Source organism: Apus apus, chromosome 19 (assembly GCF_020740795.1).
Source record: "Apus apus isolate bApuApu2 chromosome 19, bApuApu2.pri.cur, whole genome shotgun sequence".
Lineage (NCBI taxonomy): Eukaryota > Metazoa > Chordata > Aves > Apodiformes > Apodidae > Apus > Apus apus.
In genome coordinates this window covers 10,051,277-10,066,057 of record NC_067300.1, presented here as the reverse complement: position 1 = coordinate 10,066,057, position 14,781 = coordinate 10,051,277, and the positions used below count along the sequence as shown (strand labels likewise).

At 58.9% G+C, this 14,781-nt stretch overlaps 1 protein-coding gene across 4 annotated transcripts in view; it reads left to right on the top strand.

Annotated features, from left to right (window-relative positions):
- The first annotated feature begins 1,510 nt into the window (after nucleotides 1-1,510).
- The window catches only part of LHX6 (LIM homeobox 6), a 17,764-nt gene continuing 4,493 nt past the window's right edge, over nucleotides 1,511-14,781 (top strand). For all 4 annotated transcript variants that reach the window (XR_007891296.1, XR_007891297.1, XR_007891295.1 and 1 more), the window contains exons 1-9: nucleotides 1,511-1,628; nucleotides 2,131-2,271; nucleotides 2,521-2,703; nucleotides 2,782-2,903; nucleotides 8,238-8,458; nucleotides 11,013-11,113; nucleotides 11,195-11,290; nucleotides 12,973-13,147; nucleotides 13,789-13,884. Coding sequence is in view for 1 of the 4 variants with exons in the window: in XM_051636757.1 (XP_051492717.1) it covers nucleotides 2,167-2,271; nucleotides 2,521-2,703; nucleotides 2,782-2,903; nucleotides 8,238-8,458; nucleotides 11,013-11,113; nucleotides 11,195-11,290; nucleotides 12,973-13,147; nucleotides 13,789-13,884 (1,099 nt within the window). In the remaining 3 variants the exon portion in view is untranslated. The remainder of the gene's footprint in view (nucleotides 1,629-2,130; nucleotides 2,272-2,520; nucleotides 2,704-2,781; nucleotides 2,904-8,237; nucleotides 8,459-11,012; nucleotides 11,114-11,194; nucleotides 11,291-12,972; nucleotides 13,148-13,788; nucleotides 13,885-14,781) is intronic.

Genomic DNA, 14,781 nt, shown 5'->3' with positions numbered 1-14,781 from the left:
AGGTCTGGAGCGCGGTGGGCAGCGGCGGCGCCTCGGAGGACGTGCTGGCTCTGAAGCGTGAGTACGCAGGTTGGCAGGCTGGTGGTGGGACGGAGCTGGGCTGGGTGGCCTACTCTGCTCGGGAGGAGTCTGGGGGCTGGTTCTTACCTTTGGTATTTGATTCTATCCCTGTTAGAAGCTTCTTGCTTCCCCTGTGTTTCCAGCAAAGCCCTGGGAGCGCGGTGGGGTCTGAAGGACAATGTTCACCTTGGCCAGGGTGTGGGTTTTTCCCCAACAATCTTCCTGCCTGTGGTGAATCCCTCACTTTGAACAGGTACCAAGACATGTCTCTGCTTGTGGGGAGCACATACCACCCCAAATCCTAGGATTCTGCTGGGGCTTGGTGATGTATCCTGGTCCCTACCTTGTAGGAGCTCCAGCAGTGGGGGGGGGGGGGATACGTGGGGGATAAAGAAGTGGATGAGGGTGGTGCCAGTGCTCAGTAACTCCCCAAGAACTGTGTGCAGGTAGCCAGAGCAGGAGAGCAGCTGCCTCCAGGGCCAGGACTTGGTCTGAAGGCCAGGGAGAGGCAGGAGCTGGGCTGCAGCTGCCCTGTTCCTCAGCCTGGTTGGACTTTGCAGGCCCTGGAGTGCCTGGTCTGTCAGGGTTAGAGACCCCTCCATGCTGCTGGGCTGTGTCTTTGGCCATTGCAGCCCTGCATGTTCCTGGGGTGTGGGCAGAGCCCACACTGTGTGGAGGGGGACAGGCTGTTCATGCCTGTGGCCATGAAAACTCCTACGTGTTTCTGCTGGAGCAGTCGGAGCTAATTCAGACTCTGCCAGCGTGGACGAGTGGTTTAAATTGTCCTTTCTCTGTCCCACTCCTCCACACTTGTCCAGGTCCCCTGTGCCTCCACTGTGCTGAGGACAGAGGGGAGGACGAGCTGGTGGGCCTTGGGTAGAGTTTCCGAGGGGTTTATTGGGCTTTTTTGCAACCTCAATGTTTAAACCTAATGTCTTGTATTTATTCTAAAATGGCTTTCATCTGATTTCCCTCTCGGTTAACAATTTAGCTGTCAAAATCAATAACGGCGAGGATCCATCCCCGGCCGCCATCAGCTCACGTTACCGTCCTGCAATTACTCCGTGGTGGAACCGCTGCCGGGGCTTTGCCGGGGAATTATCAGGTTACTAATGAAGCCCGGACAGAGGCGGGCGGCCAGACGCCGCGGCGGTGGGCGCGATCCCCGGCTGCCGCAGCCCATCCCAGCGGGGGGCTGCGGGGCCCGGCGGGGCGGGCAGCGCTGCCTCGGGGCCGGTGCGCCCCGTCGGGGCGGGGGAGAACCGGACCCGGGCCCCCGCTGCCCCCCTCCCGCTGCCGCCGCCGCAGGTAGCGGGGCCCGGCGGGGCGGGCGGCCCCCGGGGCGCTGCGGGGGGGGGTTGGAGGGGAACCGCTTCCTGCCCGGCCCGCGGCCGCCCCCGGCGGGGGAGCGGGGCCGTCGCGGCTCCCCGCCCTTCCTGCCGCGGCCGCGGGCACGGAGCGCGGCGGCGGGCGGAGCGGGGCGCGCCCGCCCCATGCACCGGAGCCATGAGGGCGGGTAGCCCCCGGGCCCGGGCCGCCGCGCTCCGGCCGGCGCCGAGGCGGGCAAGGTGAGCGCTGCCGTCGGGGCCGGGAGCGGGGCCGGGCACCCCGGGACGGGCGCGGGGCTGGGGCTGGGGCCGATGCCGGGGCCGGGGCCGCTCGCTGCCTCCCGAGCCGAGGGGAGGATTTTCCATCCCGGCGTTTTCTGGGGCGTTTTGTGCTCGGCGGAGGGAGAGGGGGAAGAATTTCGATTTTTAATTACTACCATTAAAAAAATCAAATTTGCAATTCTTTGGGTGGCCTGATGGATTCCCTGATTGACAGCCGGAATTGACACTCTGGGTACCTCTTATCTCGGGCATTTACGGCAATTTCTAATTGCAGGTAGTTTGTGGGGTTTTTTCAGCGCTTTGGCTCGCATGGGAACCGAGCGATTACTTCAAGAGGCCCGGGTTAAGTGCAGGCAGGGAGAGAATTCAATCCACATTCAAATTGCTTCATTAAAGAGACGCAGCTTTTGTTGCAAAGGATTTAAATGGCCACTAGAAAGTTCTTATTTATTGTTTTGAGGCGGTTTATATAGGGTGCCCCGCGCTCGCCCGGCGCATGGAGCCGCAGCCTCCTTCTCCCGCTCTCTCCCGCAAGGTGATGCCGCCGGAGCCGCTGCCCAAGGGGAGCGCGCGCTGCCTCGACCCGCACTCCCGCACCATGGTAAGCGGGGCTGGGGGCTGTGGGGACCCGTCGGGACGGGAGCTGCGGGGATCCATTGGGTTGAGGGCTGTGGGGACCCGCCAGGATTTGTCGGGACGGGAGCTGCAGGGACCCATCAGGCCGGGGGCTGCGGGGATCCGCCGGGGTGCCAGGACGCACCGGGCCGTGAATTGCGGGGACGTGCTGGGATGCAGCGGGCCGGGGATGGCGGGGCCCCGGCTGACGGCCCCGCGGCGGCTGTGCCCGCAGTCGCACCCCGATGGGGACCCGCTGCCCGGCGCCCTGGAGAAGGAGGACGCCCGCTCGGCTCCGAGCACTCCCTCCACGCCGTCCGTCTGCTCCCCGCCATCCTCTTCCTCCTCCACGCCGTCGGCCGGCAAGAACGTCTGCTCCAGCTGCGGGCTGGAGATCCTCGACCGGTACCTGCTCAAGGTGAGCGGCGGCGGCGGGCGGGGGGTGGCCCTGGGTGGTCCCTGGTGGTCCCGGGTCTCAGCCCCTTCTCTGCCGCAGGTGAACAACCTCATCTGGCACGTTCGCTGCCTGGAGTGCTCCGTGTGCCGCACCTCGCTGCGGCAGCAGCACAGCTGCTACATCAAGAACAAGGAGATCTTCTGCAAGATGGACTACTTCAGGTAGGGTAGACGGGCTGCGGGGGGGCAGCTCTGCGCCGACACCTCGGGGTCGGGGCTGCTCAGCCTCCTCACTGGCTGCCGAGGGGCCGGGGCCGCTCCGGGGCTAGCGGGGACGATGAGAGAAGCCACAGGGTTCCACGGGGCATCGTGGCGGAGAAGCGTCCCTTCGGGGCATGGGGAGAGAGGGGATTTGAGGTGCAGTTGCACTCCCCGGAGGGATTTTGACCAACCTCCTGGCTGCCGGGGCGGCCCGTGTAGCCCCTCAGCGCCAGTTCGGTGGGGCTTGCGAGGAAGTCGGTGGGGACTGTGCGAAGGAAATTGTCCCCTCGCCTGGGGACGTTCCGGTGGCAGGGCATCGCCCCGGCCGCTGCCAGGGTCAGCGTCCCCCTTCCGGGCTGCAGTGCCGAGCGGCTTTTAGAAGCCCCCGTCTGCGCCACATCATCGGCAACGCTGGAGCGTCCGTGGCCGGAGCGTGTTAAAAGAATCGAAACAAATTCCTGGCAGTGCCGGGCCGGGCTCAGGCCGGATCCGCATCCCCGGGGAAGCGTGTCCTGCAGCTCCCAGCTTCGGCGGTGTTTTGGATATAAACCCAAACCCACGAATTTCCCCCCCCAAAGAGCGGCATGAGGGGCTGGAGGACTCGGAGCTGCTCACTGGGATTTAACTAAATATCAGAGTACCCCGCTCTGGCTTTCCCCATTTCCTCAGGATGAGAGAGCACTGTTTGCGCCGGGAGGAAGGGGAACGACGGGCAGGCAACGGGAATGACCCGGGCGAGGGCGCGGGGGGTCGGCAGCATCCTCACGCCGCGGCGCGGCGGCTCGGGGCTGCCTCGGCGGACAAAGGTGCCCTGGGCAGGGCGTGCTCGGCAGGGAAAAATCTTTGGGATTTCTCAGAAGTTTTGTATTGTGAGGGTCTCCAAACGTTCGCTTAACCCGCTGCTCAGCCCCTGTCCCCGCCGGGTTCGGTGTTGCCGCGGACCGTGCAGAGCCGGATCCGGCCCCGCATCCTGCTCTCTTGTTATTGTTAATTCTTATACTGCTATTTTTGGGGTGATTTATCCGAAATTTCCTTTACTCTCAGCAGAACGGTTTGGTGAGGTTCAGGGTGCCGTTTCTCTGCTTCGGGGCACTTTCAGCGTTTCCCTTAATTAACAACCGTTCCGATGCCGTTAATGTATTTTTTCTTTCAAGAGTGGACTTTTCCAAAGGCGGTTTAAAAGTAGCGACTGTATCTCTGAATTGCCTTCGAGCAAATCCAGCCAATAACATCTGTTTAACCCCAGTTCTGTTTCGCTGGAAGCCCCCGAGCAGCGGGCGCGGGGCTCTTCCCGCCGGCACCGGCGATGCCGGAGGGAAAACCACAACGAAAGTCGCTGAAGGCGCCGCAGGACGCGCCCGGTTCCTGGGCGGCTGGTTCGGGGGCGCGGGGGACTTCGCGGCCGTGCTTCACACTTGCCTTTTTGCTGAAAAATATGAGTTGGATATTTGGTGACTCGCCGTGCCCCGGGAGCGGCAGCGCTGGGAGCCGGGCGGACGCGGGTCGGCTCCGCTTCCCCAGCCTCCCGGTCCGCGGGGCCCCCGCGACCCTCGGCCGAGCCCCGGTGCGGAGCCTGGGGGGACAGCGGGTGGGAGGTTCTCCCCGCCCGGGTTGAGCCGCGCGGCCGCTGCCGTCGAGGCAGGGGCGGGTCGAGGCAGATCCCCCCCGGTTGCCCCCTTGCAAACCCGGCTCGGGGGCTGCTCGGCCGGCCCCGTTCCCCTCTTGTGCCCGCTCGGCCTCCAGGAGCATCCTGGCGTGCAGCCTGGCCAGCCAGGACCCAGCACTTGGCACAGGACAAATCTGAGTCCTGAGATGGTTTTTTTTGATATTTATTGCTGAAGTCTGTGTGGTTGTTGTTGGGGTTTTTTTGTGTGTTTTGTTTTGTTTTTTTCTTGTTGTTTGTTTGGTTTTGGTTTGTTGGTTTTTGTTGTGGTTTTTTTTAAAGCATGGCAGAAAACCCGTCCTAACACGTGTGGATCTTTGGAGCCAAGACAGATGGGAAGGGGCAGTGGGATGTGCTCCTCATGGAGCTCACAGCGGCTGCAATTGCCCCAGTGCCAATTCCTCAGGAGCTGGGGCTGTCCATGGGCACTGGGACGGGGGGCCATCAGGTGTGGGGCTGTCCACGGGCACTGCCCCACGAGTGTTTAGGCCTGATCTGACCTTCCCTTCCCCATTCACATGAGGGGCTGTGTAAGCGCTGGCGCTGCCTCGGCTCTGTGGCCTCGTGTGTGTTTTTAAGCAAACGCTGCTGTTTCCTGTGTCTTGTCAAATAATTGCATTTGGCATCCAGGGCTCCAGCACTTTGAGGAGAACCAAATTAAAATTGGAGCTCATTGAGCAGAACATTGTGTTCCCGGGCAATGCGAGGGCTTTTTGCGGACAAGCTCCCATGGCTGTGGCTGCATGAAGGCCTGGGGTGATCTTGGTGTGATCCTGGGGTGATCCCTGCTGTAACCCCCGTGGCTCCCTGCCTCATTGAGCAACCCTTGGGCATGTGAACATGGGGTTGCTGGCCCTAGTGTGTGTCCCTGGCAGCTGGGCAGCAAAAGAGCGGTGCCACGGGTGGTCTTTGTTGCCCCTCACTGTTGTGTCCTGCTGGGATGATGCTCCTGCTTGAGCACCATGGCTCTTTATGGAGAAGAGCTTGTTGAGGCAACCCACTGCTGGTCTTCTGGGTGACTGGTGGTGATGTCTGGAAGCTGTGGCTGGCTCTGAGGGATGTTAAGGACTTGCTAGAGAGCAGGCCCAGGAGGGGAGGGGAACGTTTGGCGCTGTGAGTGGCCCTGGGTGGCCCTTGCCCCATCCCTGCAGACAGGGATGGACAGCAGGACCCAGAGAGCTGCAACACCCAGGGTCAAGTGCTGTGTGAGAGCCAGGACACACCAGGGTGTCCTCCCACCTCTGCTCTTCCTGCACCCCAGATGCTGTGGCTGGAAGAAGGGATGAGTCTCTCTGGGATGAGCCTTTCCTGGTAATGTTTTGGCAGCCTCCGTCTCCCGGCACTAACGGCACAGGGAGCGGGAGCAGCCGCTGAGAAGCCGCATCAGGGCATGAGTCGATGGCTCTGGCAGATGCTGGTGATGCTCCAGCCTGTGCCGCAGTGCTGGGTTCAGGGAAAGCCTCTGGTTCTGTGTCTCCTGCTGCAGTGTGGCCCTGTCCCCATCCCTCTTCCTGCCAGGTGGGTAGCAGGAGCAATGGGGAGTGCCTGGCCTGGTGCTTTGCTTGAGGCTTTCACTGCCCCCTGAGCTCAAGTCTGTTTTATTTGGAGCTGTTATTTCCAGTGGCAATGGCTCAGGCATCCTGCTCACAGGCATTTCTCTCCCTCTTCCTGCGTCGCTGGTGGTGGCAGGCCCTGTGGTGACAGTCCCTGTTGGGTGGCAGCATGTCTTGCCCCAGCTCAGTTTGCTCTCTGTCAGCCTTTGTCCCTGTGGATGGTGCTGGTGGCAGGTGTTGATCCACTGTCACAGTGTGGGAAGCTGCTGGTGCCGCAGCCCCCGTGCCCCTGTCTGGCTGCTAAGCGCTGCTCCTGTGGTGGCTCTGTGGGGACAGCAGGGTCAGCCCTGCCTGTGCTGGCTGCTGCAGCCCCGGAGACCCCGTGCCCCCCCTGCAGCCCCTACTCTGCCAATCTGGGGGGACCCCACACTGTGGGGCTAGAGGTACCTGAATGTCTCCCCTGGATCCCAATTGGTGTATCCTGGGGATGTGTGACCTGACCTGTGCGGTACCTTGTGCCTCAGTTTCCCCTCGGTCCTGTAGGCACTGGGATGTGCTTGTCCCAATGCTGTGCCCCCTGCCCCCGCAGCAGGCTGCGATCCCAGCAGGGAGCAGCGATTCCCACGTGTTATTAGCCAGGTTGAGCCTGCCCCTCGTTTGATACCGTTCGGCAAGTACGACTGTTTACATAGCACATTGTTCAAAGTAATTCAATTTACAGGAATGATCTTTACTTCTAAATAAAAAAATGAATACAGTTCTTTTGTTTGTGCATTTATATAAACTAGCTGGCACAAAGTCAGTTTGCAACGTTCCCATCTGAAGTAAATTAGTGAGGTCTCAGCTAAGTCTGTATAATTTCAGCACAGAAATGTCCTCTCTAAGGCAGCCCCCCCCCTCCCCTTTATTTTTGGTGGGTTTTTTTGGTCAGGCTGAAAAATCTAAACCTTTCTTTTCCTCCCAAATAGTTTTCCAGTTAGTAATTCCAGCAGAAGGACGGTCTCTGCATCTCGCCGAGCCCGCGGCGGGTGAGGGGCCGGGCGCGGGCGGCTGCGGTGCTGGCCGGGCTCTTCCACCGCCGGGGCTGCGGAGCCGCGGGGCTTGCGGTGCAGGGTTTTTCCCGCTGCTCGGTGTTTTGCACCTCTTCTCTGTCTTTTGTGCATGTGCTGAGCCACGCTGGAGCTGCTTGGGATGGCAGAGGGCCGCGTGGGAGCCCCCGGGCAGCCCGTGGTGGTGGGTGTGGGGGGAAGCGCAGCAGCTGCCGTAAGGGCTGTGTGGGAGCCGGCACCACCTCTGCAGGCAGAGCTGCTCGCTTCTCCGCTGCGGCTCTCGTTGCTGTTCGTTGCATTTATTTTTTCGAAGCAGCAGCAATCCTAGGATGCAGAAGCCAAACCCGCGGCCGCGCCGGGCCCTGCCTGCACGGCGGGCAGCACCTCCCGGCTGGCGCTGCCTGACACGGCGCTGGGGGAGCCACGTCTGCTGCTCCCCACGGACGGCCCGCCCTCGGCCAGTGCCATCCAGGCAGGAATGGGGTTTTTCAGAAGCTTGTACAAATGCCCAGTGCCCAGCGCAGGGGTTCTGGCCCTCTTGTTGCCTCTTCGTTGTGTTGAGCTGCTTTCCAGCATAACTCACTCCAGCACGATCTGAGTCCTCTCACAGTGAGGAGACTCCTTGTAGGAGGAAAAAGCAGATGCATGTGGCTGTACATGCGAGGAGAAAACACATGGTTTGATTTATGGCAATGGGAGAGAACCGGCTCTGACACAGTTTCCATCCCAGTTTCACACTGGCTGTTATCAAAATTAAAAACCCACGGGCTTGGAGGTTGATTCATGGCGCTGCGTCACCCCCGGTCGTGTCTGGTGCTGCGGGGCCACAGGAGTCACGTCCCACTCGTGCCCTCACTGCTGCCCACACTGCTGTCTGTGCCCCAGGGGCCAGCACTGGTGGGGTGGTTTTCCTGCAGGTCTTTCCCTCCGTGGGTGCTGTGGGATTCATGTTGGATGGGGCCAGCAGCAGCACTTGTGCCCTGCTGTTGCCCTGCCCTCACCCTGCCCTCACTCTGCTCTCCTCCTGCAGCCGGTTCGGTACCAAGTGTGCCCGCTGCGGCAGGCAGATCTACGCCAGCGACTGGGTGCGGCGAGCGCGGGGCAACGCCTACCACCTCGCCTGCTTCGCCTGCTTCTCCTGCAAGCGGCAGCTCTCCACCGGCGAGGAGTTCGGGCTGGTGGAGGAGAAGGTGCTGTGCCGGATCCACTACGACACCATGATCGAGAACCTCAAGCGAGCGGCAGAAAACGGTAACGCAGCCCCAGCGCCGCGGCCGCGGCCTTGCCTCACTGGGGGGTGGTCCTGTCATCACCAAAAGGGGGTGATGGGTGGCCCTGGGGGTAGCTGAACATGGAGCCCTGGGCTAGCAGAGGGCTCCTGGGGGTGGCTGATGTGCTGGCAGTGCCTGTGGCTTGTGGGAGACCTGTGTGCAGTGGGCAGTGCTGGGGATGAGCCCCTCATAGCCCGGCACGCTGCGTGCGGGGTGTGAGGAAGCCACTGGGATTTTGGGGCTGTGAGTCATACATCTAGAAGGTGGGAAAGCTGGCGGTCCGACAGAACCTTCCCATCATTTTCCACCCACACTGCCCGCCCAGGGACATGCCACTCCCAGCTGGACTGGGCCACACCACGTGCTGCTGGCCATGCTGCCAGACCCAATCCAGTCCTGGTGCCAGTGGGGTCAGACTGGTGACCCTGAGGTCAAGCAGGCAGCACCCTGCTCCCCTTGGGCACTGATCAGCCCAGGGGTATGCTTGGAGGAATGGATGGGTGCGGTTAGTCTGACATGGCGTGTGGGGAGACCAGGCCGTGTCCTGCCATGCTGGAGCTGTCCTGCCTTGGAAAGCACCTGATATTTGTTGATATGGCAGTGACAGCAGTCTGGGGGAGCAGGCAGCTTCCTGGGCTTGGTGCTGTGGTAGCTCAGCTATGGGAGCTTGGCCAGGTCCTGCCCATGGGCTGCGGCCAAATCTGGGTCCATCTCCTTCCTGCTCTCATGCATTATCACACGGATGTTGTGTGGGCAAAGGGAGTTCTGCCCAGGGACACTGTGCAGTCACAGAGTCACCAAGGGGAGTGTCTAGGGCCACCTTTCCATTGTCCTGAGCCCCAGGACCCTCCAGGCTGGGGTTGTGCTGGGGCACCACTCCGGGCTGGGCACAGGACTCTGGCCTTTGGTACCCCATGCTAGTGCTTGGTGGGCACAGGGAGGCAACTGCCATGTCCCAGCCCACACAGCACATGGAAGCCATTAACAACCTGACACGAAAATAATCAGTGTTTCTGTTTACAGTATTTAAGTGAGAGGATGAAAACAGAGTGCCCAGTTGGGCTGGGAGGGTTCTGGCTTGAGATGTGGTTCAGTGTCTCAGTCCATATGGTTGGCTGCTGTGGAGGCATGAGCAGGGATGGAGAGGAGCAAGGACAGAGAGGAGCAGGGATGGAGGGGGAGAAGCTGTGAGGTCTGGAGGAGTAGGCTGGTGTGGGACCAGCAGGGTCTGGCATGGGGGTCCTGCAGAGCTGTTTCTCCAGTCAAGGGCTGGAGTGGTGGGTTTGCTGCTGCTTGAAAGGGTTCTGCTGGTGTGGGCTGAACCCCTGGTGTTGGAACAGTGCTGAGGCACCTGGTGAGTGTCCTGCATAGCTACTGGTGTCTGTGTGTCCCCTGGCTCTGAGAAGGGGATGGGATTGCTTTGGAGAAATGCAGTTTCTGTGGAGCTGGAGGGCCACACTCCCCTCTCCAGTAATTACCCAGCAATTTCTTCTGCACATGAGGTTTTACACACAAGAAAAATAAACAGATGTTGCTGAAGTCAGAGTCCCATTCATCATCCTAAAAGAACAAGTCAAACTATATGAGAAAGTCCTTCAACTCAAGCCAAGACAATCACAGCCTGGTCCAGCTTGTAGAGAGTGAGTGCCGGGCTGTGCAGGCGCATCCTGGGAGTGGGGCGAGCGCCAGCCCTGCTCTGGTACCTCCCTCATCCATCACTCCTCCTGCTTCACCCACACTGCCCGGAGCAGCTGGGACAGGCATGACGTGGGCTGCAGTGGGGACAAGGGACCCCAGGTCCAGCCACCCTCCCTGCAGACTCAGTAGCTGTGTGACCATGGCCGTCCTCACCCCACTGCTATGCTTGGGGAAGGGGGACAATTCCCCCAGCTTGTCCTGCTTAGTGTAGTTGCTGCTCAGAAATGAGCACCCTGAGGCCATGGGGAAAGAGATGCTCCTGCTCCCAGAGTCAGGAGGAGGAGGTGAGGGTGCCAGGAGGATTCAGGGCTCGAGGAAAGGAGCAAAGAACCCATTGAAATGCTCTGAGAAAACAAAATGATGGATGGAGGCAGCACCCACAGGGGCAGATGGGGTCTCCGGGAGCAGCACAGGCAGGGTGATGGATGTGGTGAGTCTGGTGGAGGCAGGGTCCCCTTCTGAGCCATTGGGGGACATGGCCAAGTGGACACAGAGAGTCAGGGCCAGCAGGACATCACATTGAAGTGCATCTTTCTGCTGTCACTTCCTCATCCCTCGTTCCCCACATTTTCCACCAACTTGTTGCACTTTTCTCTACTCGATGGTGAACCCCCTGGGGCCAGCAGTGTCTGCTGGAGGAGCTCAGCCAGCCGGGGCAGCTCCCGAGCAGCGATGCCAGCTCTGCCCCCTCTGCTCCTTCTGCAGCAGGGGATGCTGCTGGTGCCCCACGCTGCCGTGTTGGGGACGCGTTCCCCAGCTGAGTGGCCGTTTCGCGTGAGGAGCAGGTGGGCAGCGTAGTTCCTGACCTGTGTTGTGTGAATCTTCCTCTCTTGCAGGCAACGGGATCACGCTGGAGGGGGCTGTGCCCTCGGAGCAGGACAGCCAGCCGAAGCCGGCCAAGAGAGCCCGCACCTCCTTCACCGCCGAGCAGCTGCAGGTAGCGAGGCTGGGCCGGGGGCGCCGGGGGGGGGGACGTGGCTCCCCTGCCTCATCCTCATCCCCTCCCGTCTCCCCCCAGGTCATGCAGGCACAGTTTGCTCAGGACAACAACCCCGACGCACAAACGCTTCAGAAGCTGGCGGACATGACGGGGCTGAGTCGGAGAGTCATTCAGGTGAGGGGTGGGCAGGGGTGGGCAGGGGCGGGCAGGGGCGGGCAGGGTGCAGCACCGCGGTGCTGGGCAGGGCTCACGCCCCCTCACTCCTGCACATTGACCCTGGCACTCGGCACGTCCAGCAGCTTCGTGCTGCCTCACTGACACGTCGGTTTCGCCAGGTCCCGCAGCGATGCCGGCACTGTTCTTTCTCTGTCTCACTCCTGGGTTTCCTAGTTGTTTTCCCCTCTTATAATGCAATGAAAAAACCCCAACCAAGCAGCCCCAGCCAGCCCCGAAGGGCGGGCGGGCGGGCGGGCGGGCGGCCCCGCAGCTCCCTGCTCGGCACAGGCAGCGCCGGGAGCAGGCAAAGCTGGCTGTTTCGGGAAGGGCTGGGATCGGGAAGTTTAAAGGGGTTTTGTAGCCCCAGGGTGGCAGGAAAGTCCCTGCGCTCCTGCTGTTTGGGAGCGGAGGGAAGCGGTGCCGTAGGGACTGAGGGAAATGTCCCCTCCTCTGCAGACTGCCCAGCTCTGCTTCCCCGGTGACATTTGAACTCGTCACTTTCATGTTCTGCTGACACACTTTCTGCATACAATAAAAACATCACCCATTGAAATAAATTTGGAGCTTTCATCCCGGATTATTTTGCCAACGACGCATTTAAATTTTGTGTGTGAAAATCTGGCTCGAGCCTCAGTTATTGAGATTCCTCATTTAGCTAAAGATCAAGCAGTCTGCACACTGGGCTATTTTTTATGTGGATATTTTTTAAAGGCGCTTTGAACAGGAAACAATTTGTCAAATGCTTACGACTGCTTCCCTCTCTGTGGTCCGGCATGTGCGGCCCCGGAGAGCTGGTCTGTGCTCAGCCTTGGAGGGGATTTTTTACTCTCAGTTATCTTTTAAAAGCATAAAAAAGAAATCACCACATTAGCAGAGACCACCCTCCCCCTCTGTGCACGTTTTAACTCCAGGATGTAATCCCCTAACTACTCCTTTAATTAGAAGCAGTAAGATATGGTCAGAGGGCTCGTACCTGCTGCTGGATCCCCCGCAGTACCCTCCTTTCTCAGCTTTGGTATGCTGCTGATATGGGTTTTTAATACAATAAACCACAACTGATGAAAAAAAAATATTGTTTTCAATGTCCCTAAAGCCACATCTCCTAGTCTAAGCTTTTACTTCATGTTGTTTCCCCTTGTCTCTTGCCCTGCCAACACTCAGGCGTTTCCCAGCTGATCCCAGCCGTGCTTTCAGGCCAGACTAGCTGGGGTTGATGGTTAAAATCTAAATAAGACCTTGAAGGGTGCTCCCATAATTTGCAGTCATTAATGTGAGTTTCTGCATCACCTGCTCAGGGTGTTTCACTCAGTGACTCCTGCAACAAGCTTCAAATTTGTAATGAATCTAATGCAGAGCGGTGTTGGTTTTGACCAAGACAAATTAATAGTGGTTAGTAGTGATGCCACTTTGGGCACTCTCATGTCTGTACTGGCTTGAGACAAAACTTGCTCTAGTGAGTGTAAAACAGAGCTATGGAAGCTGGTGGAGTGCTGGTGAGGTAATTCAGGGGGCAAGTTTCTAAATTGTATTTCTTTAAAAAAAATATTTAGAGGAGACGCCCATCGTAGGGTCTTGGTGAAGGATCACACTTCAGTCCAGTTGTCCCTCCGTTGACACAGGGTTTTCTGCTTTTGTTTCAGGTTTGGTTTCAAAACTGCAGAGCCCGCCATAAAAAACACACCCCCCAGCACACGGTGCCGCCCTCGGGAGCGCCCCCGCCCCGCATCCCTTCCTCGCTCTCCGATGACATTCACTACTCGCCCTTCAGCAGCCCCGAGCGGGCCCGCATGGTGACGCTGCACGGATACATAGAAAGTAAGAGGCTGCTCTGGCGGGGGTGCTGGGCTGGGGGGTGGGATGCTCTCCGGGAGCAGCTGGTGGCTCAGAGCCCTTGTCCTGCGGGTGCACGGCTGGGGCGCACCCTGCTCCTCCTCCTGGCCTGATGAACGTTGGGGTTTTCTGAAGTCCCTTTACAGGGAAGCCCCAGATGAGAGGAGGAGGGGAGAGGGGGCTGCTGCAGCCTCTTTCCCTCCATACCTCATCCCCAGGGTTTTACCTGGCTGGTCCTTGACCCTTCTTGTGTTTCCTTCGTCGTGGAGAAGAAGCATGAAGGTGTCCTGTTGAGCTTGGTGGTCAGGGAGTCTCCTTCCCGCTCCCAGGATCAGAGTTGCTTTCTCTAACAGTTGCCAAGTGCTGGTGAATCATTTGTGAGTGATGGACAGCTTTGGTCATGGCTGGATGGAGGTTTTGGCTCTGTGACTTTTGTGAGGCTTCTCCCCTCCCTGGCCCTCATGGCTGTAGTAAAATGTGGCTCCTGCTGCCCCTTTGCTGGACTCACGGGGCACCTCTTCTTCCAGGCATGTCCAGAGCTGCTCCCTGGTGGAAACATGGCTGTGCTGGTTGCAGGGTGGGTGTTGTTTGGAGTAACAGAGGCTGAAGCCTCTTCTCATCCACAGGTCAGGTACAGTGTGGACAAGTGCACTGTAGACTCCCCTACACTGCTCCACCAGTGCACCTCAAAGCAGACATGGAAGGACCACTATCTAATAGGGGTGAGAAGGTAATTGTAGTCCCTGTTCTAGGCCTTAGGCTTGAACCTCAGCTGTAGCAAAGACTTTTGTGTAACGTCACTGCCACTGCTGTCCCTTGTCAGCATCCCTCTGGCAGCTGCTGTCTGCTCCTGTCTTTTCCTAATGGTGATGGCCCTAGACTGATGTCCCAACTGTTGTTCAAAACTGCATCACTTTGTTCCTCCCTGAACACCCCTCCCTGCTGGGATGTGCTGGGGTGCTCAGCCTGTGTTCCCTGAAGGTTTTGCCCTTCTCCTGCCTGAGCTCCTCTCCCTGGTACCTCCCCTGCCTGTGCTGAGCTCTGTGCTCCTGTCCTGTTCCTCAGCTCCGTTCCCGCCATGTGTTCTGGGTGCAAACCGCCACTGGCTGTTACCAGTGGGGCAGGGGGAACCTGTAGCATGTGCTGACTTCCCAGTTTTCCATGTGTTAATACAACAGATTCTTTCTTGGGGATTCCAGTATTGCTTAAACCAATAACAATTGTCTGTGACCATGTCTGAAGTAGGGATGTTATTGCACAAGGTCTGGCCAGGGAAAATGTTGCATATTGGTATTTTTCTGTTCAGCACTTGAAGTAGCTGTTCCAGCACAGCTCGTTTGGGGGCAAGACTTCTGAAGTTTGCTTAGGCTCATAAGATTTTATTTAGGATCCCAAACGAAGTGGCTTTATTTTGAGGAAACACTGGGTCCTTGGCAGCTCTGATCAATTTTAGTTTTTGCCTTTCCTGATAGAAATTCTCGGCATCTCTTTTCCAATCTCTCTGTTCAGTGCATCAGCTGCAGATTATTGAGTTCTGTTTTGATAAGCACAAGCAGGGGTACAGCCAAGTTATTTTCTCAGTCTAAATGCTACCTTTTTGTCATAATATCTGCCCAGCA